General features: G+C 32.7%; 2 protein-coding genes across 2 annotated transcripts; one reads left to right on the forward strand and one right to left on the reverse strand.

Moving 5' to 3' along the window:
- The first annotated feature begins 2,536 nt into the window (after nucleotides 1–2,536).
- On the forward strand, nucleotides 2,537–2,968 carry LOC141691028 (uncharacterized). Its single transcript, XM_074495776.1, has one exon. The coding sequence runs from the start codon at nucleotides 2,537–2,539 to the stop codon at nucleotides 2,966–2,968; it is 432 nt and encodes a 143-aa protein (XP_074351877.1).
- Nucleotides 2,969–5,132: 2,164 nt separating this feature from the next.
- Nucleotides 5,133–9,783, reverse strand: LOC141692990 (putative pectate lyase 20). The gene is made up of 7 exons (XM_074497969.1): nucleotides 9,559–9,783; nucleotides 9,231–9,287; nucleotides 8,455–8,505; nucleotides 6,531–7,173; nucleotides 6,349–6,452; nucleotides 6,115–6,253; nucleotides 5,133–6,004 (listed from the first exon to the last, which is right to left on the reverse strand). The coding sequence occupies exons 1-7, from the start codon at nucleotides 9,657–9,659 to the stop codon at nucleotides 5,783–5,785; spliced, it is 1,317 nt and encodes a 438-aa protein (XP_074354070.1). The 5' UTR covers nucleotides 9,660–9,783; the 3' UTR covers nucleotides 5,133–5,782.
- Between the last annotated feature and the right edge of the window lie 4,640 nt (nucleotides 9,784–14,423).

Consider the following 14,423-nt stretch of genomic DNA (forward strand, 5'->3'; position numbering starts at 1 on the left):
TGAGATGCAGTGATAATGCATGGAGTTCTTTCCTGGACTAGGTTTCTTTATTTTTCTTAAAACATGAAATTGATGTTCCGAATATGAATGGGATTTATGCACCTCCAGGAAGGTGTCGAAGAAGAATGCAAACAGTTTCAAGTATGCATCACTTTATATATGAGTTATACAACAAGGTTATTGATTTGCAATTGCAAGAATTTAATAATTGATTTAATGAGGTGAATACTGAGTTGCTTATTTGTTTGTCATATTTAAATCCATCTCATTGATTTCCTACATTTGACAAAGACAAATTTGTTCACCTTGTTGGATTTTATTCTAGAGAGATTTTGTATTTTTAGTAGAAATTTATATTTATGATGTTCATTCAAAAGATGAATTATGTCATTCTGATGGGATTGATGGTCTTGCTCACAAATTGGTATATACATGATATAGTGAAACTAATCCTTTGTTTATAAACTTCTTAAAGTGACGTTGGTGTTACAAAAAAGAGTGTTATTTGTAACAAGTCTCATGAAAATGAAGTCGTGGAATCATACATGAGATTAATGGATTAATGAATGTTTGATGACGTTTATAGAATCTTGAAATATTGATGATGATGTAATTTTGGGACGGTTTCAATGTATGACTCGAAGAGGTGAATTACCCTGTTATAATTTCATTTTATCATTATGATTTTTAGTTTGGACATTTTACTTTAAATTAGCCATAATGTTATGGTTTACTAGTTGCGCCACTGTAGATGATGGTCCATGGACTTATGATAATCAAGCACGAATGGTTAAGAAATTGGACATGAGAGAGTAATTATCGGATATCAAATTATTCGAACTGTATATTTGAATTTAAATGTACTAACTAATTGAATTTAATAGAGAGTTCATTCTTAAGTCGACAGGAAACTACGTGGGGAAGTTTCTATTGTCGAATCCAAAAAAAAGAACATTTTCTCGCCATTATCTATTGGAATCTAAGCATTATCATCTGATGCATTTGAGATTATCAAACCAGATATTTTCTCTACTGCATTAGTGATTTTAAATGTTACCATGCATGAATTCGATAATCTCTTTATTCAATCTTCAATTTTTTAACAAGCTAAACGAAGTGTAAATAGTCAAACCTATATTTTTAAGATAGTAACACTTCCAAATGGCACTTATAAACGTCACGTCTCACGAACTTCATGACGAACGTATAAATATGGTAATGACCTGATGGGGTTGTTCTTGTTTCATTATAAGGTACATTTTTTAATCTAAGCAAAATTTGAAAGTTTCCAAAAAATTTTGAGAATCTTTTTGAGAAAATAAATAAAAACGTTTTTTAAATTAAAAATATCTTTTTGTTGAAATCTCGGGTCGCAACTTTGTCTGTATTTTTCTGATCATGTTGTGTCTGTATTTTTCTGATCATGCTTAATAAATCCTGTTAATGATATGTTTGTTTACTCCACGAAACATTTGTATATGTTCAGGCGTAGCTTTACAGCTGAATTATTACGGATATGAGGGTCTACTTATGTCATTCTATACACATTCTATTGCTCTAGACTACTGATCACATCTACTTATCATATCTCGACATCTCTTATCATAACAGTATTAGTTACATCATTTTATATATATTAGCTGGTAGATGAGCGTAAATCTCAATTGAGTTCTTTTCTTCATTCAGTATTAGACTTTGATTCTAGTTCATAATGTAGATATTCCATACATTTTTGAAGATTTTGGTTAGCGAAATACACATGTTTTGATTGAATATATGAATCTCAAGATGGTATCAGAGCACAATCTTCCGCATTTTTTGTGACGATCTTCATCATCTTCACAACAGCATCGATTTATAAATGATTTGTAAGTAATTTCTCTGTATTTTTGTGGATCTGATTTCTATGCATCTTCAAATACATTTCAAGTAAATTCAATCCATATATGTGTATCATCATCGATTATATAATATTCATCGTTCATGGATTCTTGATAGTAACTGATTTTATCGCTCGATCTGTTCGCAAATCTACATCACTTAGTTGATTTGTTTGCTTGTAGATTTGTTTCATCGCTTAGTTTCTTGTTGTTATTTTTTGATCTGTCTTCATCGATCTACGTACGTTCCTTAAATGTCATATGCAAACGTTGTGTTAAGAGGAATCAATATGACTCGCAATTCTACAAACACCTCATCTCCTCAAAATTTCACTCATGTTCACGGTCTCAATACTTGTATAAACTCATAATCCTATTCACAACTCATCGATAATAATGCACATCCACTCTATCTGCACAATAACGATCAACCAGGTATGCTTTTGATTTTGAAGAAACTGTTAGGATCTGAGAACTATGCTTCCTGGAAGCGTTCGATGCAGATTGACTTATCTGTTAAAAATAAGTTTGTGATCGCCAATGGTGATTTTACTGCTCCTGCTACTGATTCCCCTCTGTTTGTACATTGGAAGCGTGTAAATGATATGATCATTACCTGAATCTTAAATACTATTTTGGATGACATTAGCAATAGAATGAATTATCTAGACAGTGATTTTACAGTTTGGAGTGAGCTAAATGAACGTTTCTCTACCGTTCGAGGTCATAAGTATTATAAAACTCAGCGGCATCTCTTTAATCTTGAACAAGGCAGTGATTCGACTGAATTCTATTTTCACAAGTTAAAAGGATGTTGGGATGAGATTAAAACTTTGGAACCTACTATAAATTGTACATATGGAGCTAACAAGGAATGGGAATTGCAACTTGAGAAAATGAAGTTGATACAGTTTTTAATGGGGCTACACTCAAGTTATATTGCAGCTAGGGGACAATTGCTTATGATGAGCCCCAGGCCTACTGTCAATCATACCTTTATGTTGCTAAAACAGGAGGAAAGACAGCGTCAATTTCATAACTCTACCTCCTCACCTATTGCAATGATGGTGAATGTCTCTAAACTATAGAATGGTCTTACTGCTTATGTTCAGGATACGTTCAGTGACAGAGCTCATCCTATGCAAGAATGTGCACATTGCCATATTAAAATACACACCAATGAACGTTGTAATAAATTAGTTGGGTATCCATTTGACCATCCATACCATACAAACAATAAAGGCAAACGTCATTTTTCTAACTCAAATGTCAAGGCTGTTGTTGTCAAACCATAAGTTATGCAAGTCTCAGGGACACAGTCTGCATCACCTTATTCTTCTAATGAACAACATTTGACATCTAAAATGGATGCTTTATGGACACAGTTGAACTCAATTATGCAGTGTCTAAGTAAAGGTAGTTCAAATCCCCAAGCCCCTGAACATGAGTTTAGTCTTGCTACTCATCTAGCAGGTACTACTTTTTCACTTTTTTCTTACACGTTTTTGTCACCACATATATGGGTTCTTGACACAGGAGCTACTAATCACATGTGTTGCGATATTTTTTTTATGCATAATATTCACACTATTTTTACTCCTTTGAGTGTAAAGTTTCCAAATGGGGAAAATGCCACAATTACTTACATGAGTTTTGTTTAGCTATATCCTCTGTCCATGTTTATTCCTGAAGTGCTTTTTGTTCCAACTTTTACCTTCAATCTTTTATTTGTTGGCAAACTTTCTACACAACTGCATTCAACCATTTTTCACCTCTTCTGAATTTAATATGCAGGACCAATACCAGAAGAAGGGATAGGTTCTTGGTAATATTATCGGAGGACTCTACCAACTCCTCAACACTCCGGTGAATTCTTCTCTTACTGTGGCTCATTCTGCTTCAGATACTTCAATTTGGCACAAACGTTTGGGAAACATTCAATCCCAGATATTGTCTAAAATTTCCAATTTCAATACTCCTTGTAATGTTTCAAACAATTTTACCCCTTGTAGCATCTGTCATTTGGCAAAGCAATGTAAGCTACCATTTACTTATAATCAGTCACATGCTCAAAATTCTTTCGAGCTTATACATTGTGATGTGTGGGGTTTGTATAGAACTTCTACATATTCAGGTTGCAAGTATTTTTTAACTCTAGTAGATGGTTGTAATAGAGCTCTTTGGACCATTTTATTTCCTACAAAGGAACATGTTGTTCAATCCATAAAGAATTTTTTTGCTTATGTTCGTACTCAATTTAGTACCACTATCAAACGTATTCGTACTGATAACCGGGGGAATTTATCAATAAAGATTTGACTTCTTTTTTATCCACACAAGGGACTGTTCATTATACAACATGCCCTTACACGCCCCAGCAAAATGGGCGTGTAGAGCGTAAACTCAAAAATCTATTGAAAATGTCACGAGTTTTAATATTTCAAGCACGGTTACCCCCTTCTTTTTGGGGTGATTGCATTCTTACATCAACATACCTCATTAATCATATCCCCATTATTGTTCTTGGGTATGCTACTCCTTATGAGAAGCTTCTGAATCGAACTCCTTCCTATGAATATTTACGAGTTTTTGATTGTTTAGCTCATATGACAATACACAACTCTGATAAGTTGTCACCTAGGGCTGTAAGAGTAATTTTTCTTGGATATTCTGTCACACAAAAAGGGTTACAAATTATATGACCCACTCACACGCCAGTTTCATATTTCACAACATGTCACGTTCGTCGAAAACCAATTTACCTTTTGCTACATACTTAAAACAAACTCATACAACCTCGTTATTTGCCCAGCAATTGGCAACTTGCGGATGTTTTTACTAAAGGCATTGGGCGTTGAGAACATTGGAACTTATTACACATATTGAATATCAAACAACCTCTTTATTTAATATGAGGAGGGACTATTACGGTTGTGAGGTTCTACTTATGTCATTTTATACACATTCTATTGATCTAGACTACCGATCACATCTGCTTATCGTATCTCCACATCTCTTATAATAACAGAATTAGTTACATCACTTTGTATATATTAGCCGGTAGATGAGCAGAATTAGTTACATCACTTTGTATATATTAGCCGGTAGATAGATGAGCGTTGGTCTCAACTGAGTTCTTTTCTTCTTTCTGTAACAAAATTTGATTCTAGTTCATAGTGTAGATACTTCATACATTTTGGTTAGCGAAATACACATGTTTTGATTGAATATATGAATCTCAAGATGAATAACTAATCGAAACAAACATAATTTGCTATCTGCTATTAATTGATAGTGTAACTAACAATGATAGAGATTTACAAATTCAAACATAGCCAGAGTATATGCAGGTAAAATCATAATTACATTTCAAGTGAAGGACCTGAACCCAGAACTCTGAAGCACATCTACAAAAGAAAAAGCTCCTTCCTTTTCTATTTGTTGTGTGTTCTCAATAGCTATGTTTAGGCTAGGCATAGAAGCAGAGTAATGAGGAATTGTTCTACATCTATGGCCCAAGAAAATAGAGACATGATAAAGAAGCCAGAAGAGTCGAAAGGTAATTGAAAGGATTACTTTGAGAACAAGTAATCGATTTCAAGATGATAAACAATCAAGAAAACAGGAGGAACAACGCTTCTGTGCCTGCTCCCTGTGTTGCAAATTATCGATTAAAGCAGGCCAGAGGTTGATCATGGGAAACAATGGTGTAATACTTGTAAAAAGATATACACTTACCAAACAAAGAGACTTGACTGATAACTGACCTTACCTACTCAACTTAAACTGACTTGGATATTGCTGTATCATAATGTATAGGGTGAAGGAAAACCGTAATTGTTATCAACTTTTTTAAGGGTAATTTTTGTGGTTTTCTTTTTGACAGCTGTTTGAACTCGATTTTAACATTGGCGGCCTCTACGACAGATAAGAGCACCAGCATTAGAGGTAAGAGTTCCCACCATGGAAGAGGACTTTGCGCCCAAACTTGAGGCCCTGGCATAGCTTGCTGAAGCTCCAGCTCCTGATGGAGTAAAATAAGCTCCATTAAGCATTAGGTCTCCTTCTGATCTCCAATTCCAGTGCCTCCATCTGTGCGTATTGAGATCAACTCTCTTGGTCACCTGGACATTCAAACCAAACAGGTAAAACATTGGCACAATCTGACAATCATAATGGTCCGTATATCTTCTATGAACAGTCTATTTTTGTATTCTTTGATTTATCAACTGACCTCTTTAGCAAAGGGGTTTGATGGGGCAAGATATCTATTTCCCTGGCTGTTTATTGTAGGATCAGCACTGCCTCCAATAGCATACATTTCCCAGTGGGTATAGTCATTGTTCACCACATGAAAGTATCCATGCCTACACCTGCATATCAATAATGATTTCGAATTAGCACTGGTAAAAGATGATTTAATCGCCATCTTTCAAAGTTAAACTTGTCGAGGCCAGATTTAATCTACCTTGGCATTCTCTGAATAAGACCCTCACCAAAATGGTTGTAAGCAATTGTAACCTGCATAACCTTATCTCTTGAGTAGGTGTCGCTATGGCCTAATAGCATCACCTGTCAATAAATACTAGTTAATTACTTAGGCTCCAACGAGGTTAAAAATATTAAGATAATTATGCAAGCTTTGGTTACCTCATTATGGTGAGTGAAGTAATTGTTAGAAATAGTAATTGCAGTCGATCCCATTATAGCATCGATTAGGCCATCAGCACAGTTGGAAAGAGAATTGTGATCAACCCAAATGTGGCTTGATCCGAAAATGGAAATAGCATCACCATCGGCCATTGTCCTCCAGCCATAATGACTTGGTGAGCTTCTAACCATGGCATTGCCAGTTGGTCTACAATCATGGATGTTAAGACCATGAATAATGATATTGGTGACAAATTGGATAGTAATGCAAGCTCCATTTGCAATATGGACATCGTGTCCTCGGGCATCAATAGTTTTAAAGCTGTTCATAATTAGCTCTTGTTTTAGAGTGATCACCATGCTACGCTTAAAAACGATCCATAGAGGCTTGTCTTGGATCACAGCATGACGCAGAGTTCCTGGTCTGGGGTTTACGGGGTCATCATCATTTGGGTCTGTGACCACATAGTACTTGCCATCACGACCACCAATAGCACTGCGTCCGAAGCCAATGGCACAGTTGGCAAGGCGCTTACGGTTACGTGCCCATTTGCGATCACATCGCCAGCAATCATCAATAGGGTTTCCTGTACCACATGAGAAAAATCCTAACTTCCTCCTTTCAGTGCTATTCTTAATTGCCCTGCATATTCATAAGCTTCCGTCAGTTTAGCCATTTCATCATATAATCCAACTTAAATCTTCTTATAGTCTTAGTTAGAATGCAGGGTCATTTATTCATAAATTACAGTCAGATATGTTTTGCATAGATCAGAAGCCATTAATAAGATAGTCCTTGGATACATGGCATTCTGCAAAATAATTGTATTTATTGTTTACCTATTATTGCATGATCTTAGGTACAATCCATTTAGTAATGTTCCCATTTTTGTTCTTAAAGTACAATTGTATATCACAATTCACTTGCAGTAAAATGTATTACTTCTCTTAGTAAACTTGTCTAGAAAAGCAATAGAGAATTTATGATATAACTAGATTAATGTCAAGAACAAGATTCTAGTATTATACTAGTAATATATACTATTGATAAATCAAAATTAAATGCGTGATGTGCGGATCTGGATGTGTATTACAAGGACATGTAAGTACTAACTACAGGTAGTCTGGCAAGAAGAACATGAAACAAATTAAAGGCATGCACCTCCAGTCACCAGTAAAGTACTAGTAAACAATGCCACATCTGAAAATGCATGTGCAATCTCATGTTTAGGTTTCATGTCATTTCAAAAAAGTTGCAGAACTAAATTTGCAAATCAGTTACATGTATCAAATATATACAGTAGAACGATTCTTTTGATCGCGTTAGTATAGTTAAGATTTACTTGCATCTTACTCTCTCGAGGAAGTAGTATAACTTACTATTTCCTTCCTGATTAGTGCACTAGCATATACAATATGAAGAGTTATCAGAGTCCATTTGCAGATCAGTTACATATACCAAATGTATACTGTGATCGTGTTAAGATTTACGTACATCTTACTCTCTCGAGGAAGTAGTAAAACTTACTATGTCCTTATTAGTGCATTAGCATGTACAATATGAAGAGGTATGAGAGCCCATGGTGCTTGAATTGGCATGAAACTAGAATTTGTTTAATTGCAGAGTCCAGATCTCATTTGACCAAAAGTTGAAGCAACAAAATAAAGCCAAAGAATATGGGTTGAAAATTAAAGGAATGAAAACAGAGTAGGTGAGAAAATACTGAACAATATTAAAAATGTTACTACTATGTTCTCCAGTACGACCATGTGATCCACCTAGTTGCATCTTCTCATTTATTGAAAACACATGGACTCTCACTGAAAATTTGACTAAAACTTGAGCAACACCGTTTAAAAAATATCATGCCAGACTCTATATATATTTTGTTGCAGTGAAAAGCATTCAAATAGAGAGACTTACATGTCGACCATGGTTGCTATTGCTTCAGGATCTTCCACAGCATGCTCATGCCTACAAAATTATATTCGAAAGAACACCGAAAATGTATGTTATTTTATATGGTAATGAAATCTGTAGAACTATAAAATCTGATATCGATTAGTTATAATACGAATCCACAACTGATATCTATTTAATCGGTTGATATTTTTTGGATCCGAACATAATGAATGATCAAATAGTCTAGTATGCATTCGATCGTGGACTTGGACTGTTGCAGTTAAGAAACATGGAATTTTCCAGGCAGTAGTAAAAGCACCAGTTGGCCGGTACTGTAGTCTTAAAGGTTAAAGTTAAAGCAGGGGAAACAATATTGTAAGAGATGTTCCATAAAGACCAATCATGTGAGTTGATCCTATTGGTAACTATTAAAACACACTCTACTCGAGACAATTCCCCCAGAAAAGGAATTCAAGAGACCATTTCTAATTTACATAAAAAGCCTCTGAAAATCTTGATTACGAAGACAAAGCAGGATTATTCATGGGTATTATAGTAAATTGGCATCATAGTTTTTGTTAAAAAATAGATGAACAGTAGCATAACTAACAAGTAACGCTTCCTGACAAAAAAAAACAAGCAAAGCTAAGAGCCTGGGAAGTTTTTAACTTCAGATCCAATCTGAACGGTTGGGATAATCAGAAGAATAAAAATGAAACACATCAAACGGCCAGGAATCATGCTCATAAAATTGCGAAATGTAGGTAAGATGCAGCAGAGTAGTAGACAGTACATACTTATGAACTTCCATTGTTGTGTTGCTTAAGCTCTGCAGCTCCATCGTTTCTTCATCACTGTAGTCACAAAAAATGTACGTCAATTCGACTAATATAATCTAAATTTGACAAAAAACAGAGCTCATACGAAACATAGTTCACTTAATTCAGCTGAAATGGTAGCTTGATCAAGCTTCCAATACTTTGATAAAACAAAAACCAACTAAGAAAATGTTTTGAATGATGCCAACTAACGTAATGCATAAGATCGTATCCGGTGCACAATGCTCCCCTGACTGATATCGACATGTCTACGGTATAGACAAGTTTACGATATTTAGATGCATACCTTGATACTAGATGCTCATCATCACCTAACATCCCAGCCTTGGCATAGGAAAGCAGCAGAAGCATGCAAAAAACGTAGAGCAATCTCAATGAGAGCACCATTGTTGTGTGCTTATGAGGAGTTGAGAGCTTAAGCTTTTTCTCTCTAGAAAATAATCTAGCTTTTTTTCTGTAAAATGGAGCGAATAGAGTCGAATAAAAGGATGAATGAAGTGGTTCTTTTATAGGAGAGACTGAGAGGCGAGTAAAATAGAGGGAGAAAATTTGCGCCTAATTTTGAGCGATTTAAGTGTTGTACTAATAAATTATTAGGAATTTAAAAATAGAGACAGGTAAATATGACTTAACTACTTTAACTTCGAACCTAATTAACTGTTGTTAACCAATTTTGCTTCTTCTGTTTTAGCTTTCACACGTGCCAATTCCGTCGGTCACTCACGTGTGGCATAATCAAGTTTCACTCCTCTCTAATTAATCACTAGCTTTAGAAAATGCCACTGCTGTTACTGAAAAATAAACACTAATATACTGTGTAAGAAAAACTAGATTGACAAATTTTATCGGAAAAATGGGAATTAAATAGAATGAAAAATTGAACAGAAGTGAAGCCGAATTGTCTCTCGAAGTATAATAACATGATTAACATCCACTCCTTAACAGCGAACGAGAGGAATAAAATTTCGTTAACTTATGTTTTGACAAGTTAAAATTTGATAGTTGATAAGTTGAGAGTAATGTTACATATTTCAAAAAAATATATAATTTTTTTTAAAAATTTTCATTTCTGAGGCTCACATTAATGCACGAGTTGTTCATTCACTAATAACAAAACAATTAATAACACTATGACAAACAGTTTTGAACTCTACCCTTAAAATAATTATGTTTTCATATCTGATGAGTCGTTTACTTCAAGACGTAATATCGAATTATAATCATAATTCGGTTTAAAATGATATGATAATCTGGTATCATATATGTTATCATCTGTTTGGTTTAGTGCTGAAATGAATATTTTAATTAAAATATTTGAAGTCAAAAATTTTGATTTTATTATTATTTTAATATATTTTTGGTTTATAGAATTATTTTAGTATTAAATATTTACATTTAATTGCTTATATAAATTAAAATAATAAAAATAAAATTGATATGCATATCCCAATCCGCAAATATGGGGTTAGAATGGCTGAAACCCTATACCTGTTTTCAGAATTTGATGAAGCAAATGACCCCTAAATTATTCATAGTTTTAAATTAGAATTTTGTCAAAAAAATAAATTTATACGACAACTGAAACTTGATGAAATTGTAAATACAAGCGGGGTTGTGAATTGGCGCCGCGTGTTGATGCGGGTATGGCAATGACAACTATTTAAATGTTCGGTTTTTTTCAATTAAGTCAGCAAGCAATCTATTTTATCCGAAAGGACGTTTAGAGTATATTACATGAGCGGCAAATTAACAGAGTCATTTGTAAAAAAGATTCGGGATCAGCTTGTTCAAGTGAACCCGAATCGGTTTGTTTGTTTAAACGAGCTGATCGTAGACATGAAAAAGACCTCGGATAGTTAAATGAGTCGAGCCGAGTTTTTTTATGTTCGGCTAGTACTCGGTTCGTTTAGTTGGGATTTAGCTCGAATTCGGCTCGAATTCGGTAACTGGGCTCGGCTCGGCTCGGATAAAGTTTACATATATAACAAATAATAAATATTTACTAAACACTTGTATAATTTATCTAATTAAAATTTAAGACATATTTGGGGGAAATGGTAAAGCCATCTCCCGCCTATAAATATTATATTAGAGCATTTCCAAGGGGAGTAACTATAATCATTAGCTAAAATCATATAAAATATATATTATCTAAAATTTGTTGAACCTGTCAGAAATTTTACTTTAATGGTATTAGTTATAATGATTAGGTATATTTGAAAAAATAATTTTGATTTGTTAATTTTAAATTTCAACACTAATATTTTTAATGGCTACCTTTTGATAAAAAAAAAAGGATTGTGAAAGAAATATTAATAAAATATTGATTATTTTTTATTTAATACAAATGAAAATAAATTATACAATTCATAAAAACATATTTAAAGATATATTATTGTAATATTTAAACATGTGAAAAAATTAGTTATTAAACATTGCTTATATATATCAAAACATTTGTTAACTCTTTTATTATATTAGTTTATTAGTAAATTTTATATAAATAATATAAATTTGGTTAACACTAAAAGAAAACTTATATTTTTTCCTGTAAAATATTTTAATATGTACACTTAACATTACATTATATAATTATATATATAATTATATATATACTATAAATATCAAATTATAAATATTTATATATATGTACACTTGTTAGGGTTAAAGCGGGAGAGTGCATCATAATTAAGTTTTGGAGGGACTTAACGTGAATTTGATATAGATGATGACCTTTCATTCAATATATCTAGCGTGCTGATTTCTCGCTATCTAAGTCTCTGCGTTGGAGTAGTCCTTTTTTTACATATTAGATATAATTTCAAAAATTTCATTGACACCTAGATATTATAACTAGCAGGTGCATCCACTTGGAGATGCTCTTACTGGTGTTAATCTTAGGTGTAGAAATCTTATATACTATATTCCTATTCCTACACCCGTATTTTATTTTATTTTGATTTTTCAAATTTTTTAAATTCTTATAAAATAGTATTTATAATATCATATTCAAATCATTTTTATTAATATATATAATATTTATATTTAAATCATTTTTATTAATATTTATATAAACAATAGTGTATTTTTATAAAATTTACTTGGAACTGTATATTGTTTTGTTATAATTGTGTAACTTTCTCGAATTGATTGAAATCTCTTCTTAGAAAATGAATTTCGATTATTCAATTTTACAAACTTGTCAAAAAAATCATAAAATTATCGATATTTTTCTCAAAATAAAAAATACAAATGTGAAATTTGAATATACTACATCGTCAAGTTAGTCACCTGCCAGAGGGAATATGTTACAAAATAAATGTATAGTGTGAGTGTACGTATATAATTATAAGATAAGACTAGTATTCGATCTCCATATACTTGTAAAATTGTAACATTAAACTGTAGGGTTGGTTAATTAAAAAATTTATGCGAATTATTAGTGGATAACTCGATCATGTTCGAACTCGGCTCGAGTTCGGCTCGGCTCGGTTGTTCGTGGACAAACTCGTGTTCGGCTCAGACTCGACTCGGCTCGACTCGGTCCGTTTAAAAAAAATTAAAACTCGGCTCAGTTCGGACATAACTCGGCTCGGCTCTGTTCGTTTGCAGCTACATGATCAAACAAATAGCTTGTTAACTTTACATAAATACATATACATTTATAGAAAAAAATCAAATTATTCTTCTTTTAACATTAATTTCGAATTAACTAGAAAAATGGGGGAAACCCATGATTTTTAAAAATTTGGTGTTTAAAATAATCTAATCTTTCATAATTCCATTTTTACTTATAGTAATATGTCTATCTCAAAATTTGATCTAATAAGAACATCTCTCGTAATTTCATTTTTATTATAATAAAATGTCATATCAAAATTTAATCAAATAAGAACAAATTTCAGACTTCAAAATAACATGAAAATGAATATTTGTTAATAAATAAATCAGATTTTCTAGGCTAAAGGTTAATAAATTAGGTGGAAAAATTTGATTTGTTCTTCTCATTAAGTAGAACATTGATAAATAAATGTTCAATAGATGAATAATTTTGTTAAATTAATACTTTTTTCGTATCCAGCATAATAGATACAAAGTATTTTTAAAACCGATAAAATGAATAATCTCGATTAATAAATAAAATATTTTGACCCTAATGTTATCATTTATTGAGGTTTAATTGTAATAATAATGATCCATTCAGCAAAAAATTCCCCATTACAATGAGCCAAATCATCAAAAGAGTCAAATCATCAAAAATACACAAAAAATTAGTAATTATTGTGTATCCAACAAACAAACCCTAAATAAATTCACCAAAATAATAATTTTTTTGTAATTGCGGCTTTAAATTTTATACTATCCTGGGTCAGACAGTTGCTAGACAAAGTATGTGTTAGAATATGCTTTGAATCTATTTTTTGGAAGTTATCTGTTTTTCGCCTATTTTACGGCCTTTTCTGTAACCGCCTAGAGAGTACTATATAAACACTTTAGGACATAGCCTAAACATGTATTTTATAACCTGTATCAGCATAACCTAAACGCATGTTATAATCTGTATTCTTGAAGTTCAGTAAAATTTTATCTTCTGCCTATTTGTGTCATTTCTTTACGTTTATTATAAATTTTCTTGTTTCCATTATAACAAACTGGTATAATTCTAGGATTTGAATTTCGGTTCGGGGATAACGATGTCTAGGATATTTGGTGGTATTAACGTGAAAGTCGACAAATTTGGGGAAATAGTTTTAGTCTATGAAAAATCAAGATGCGCGCCTTGTTAAAACAACAGGGGCTCTGGGAGTCGTTGAAAACGAAATCTGCTGCTTCTTGAAGTGCTGAGCTGGCCAGTCTCGAGAAAAAGGCATACTCAACAATTTTGTTGTGCCTTGCAGATGATATTATTACTGAAATCGCGAAGGAGAATACCGCTTCTGGTTTGTGGTTGAAGTTTTAAAATTTCTACATGACAAAGTCTTTAACAAATAAGTTGTTATTATATAAACGTCTGTTTTGTCTACAAATATAGGAAGGTTTGCCTCTTCGAGATCACTTAGATCAATTAAACACAATTTTATTAGAATTGTGTAATATTGATGTTAAAGTTGAAAATGAGGATGTTGTTTTATTTCTGTTAGTTTTTTTTAC

The sequence above is a fragment of the Apium graveolens genome, chromosome 10 (assembly GCF_009905375.1).
Source record: "Apium graveolens cultivar Ventura chromosome 10, ASM990537v1, whole genome shotgun sequence".
Classification (NCBI taxonomy): domain Eukaryota; kingdom Viridiplantae; phylum Streptophyta; class Magnoliopsida; order Apiales; family Apiaceae; genus Apium; species Apium graveolens.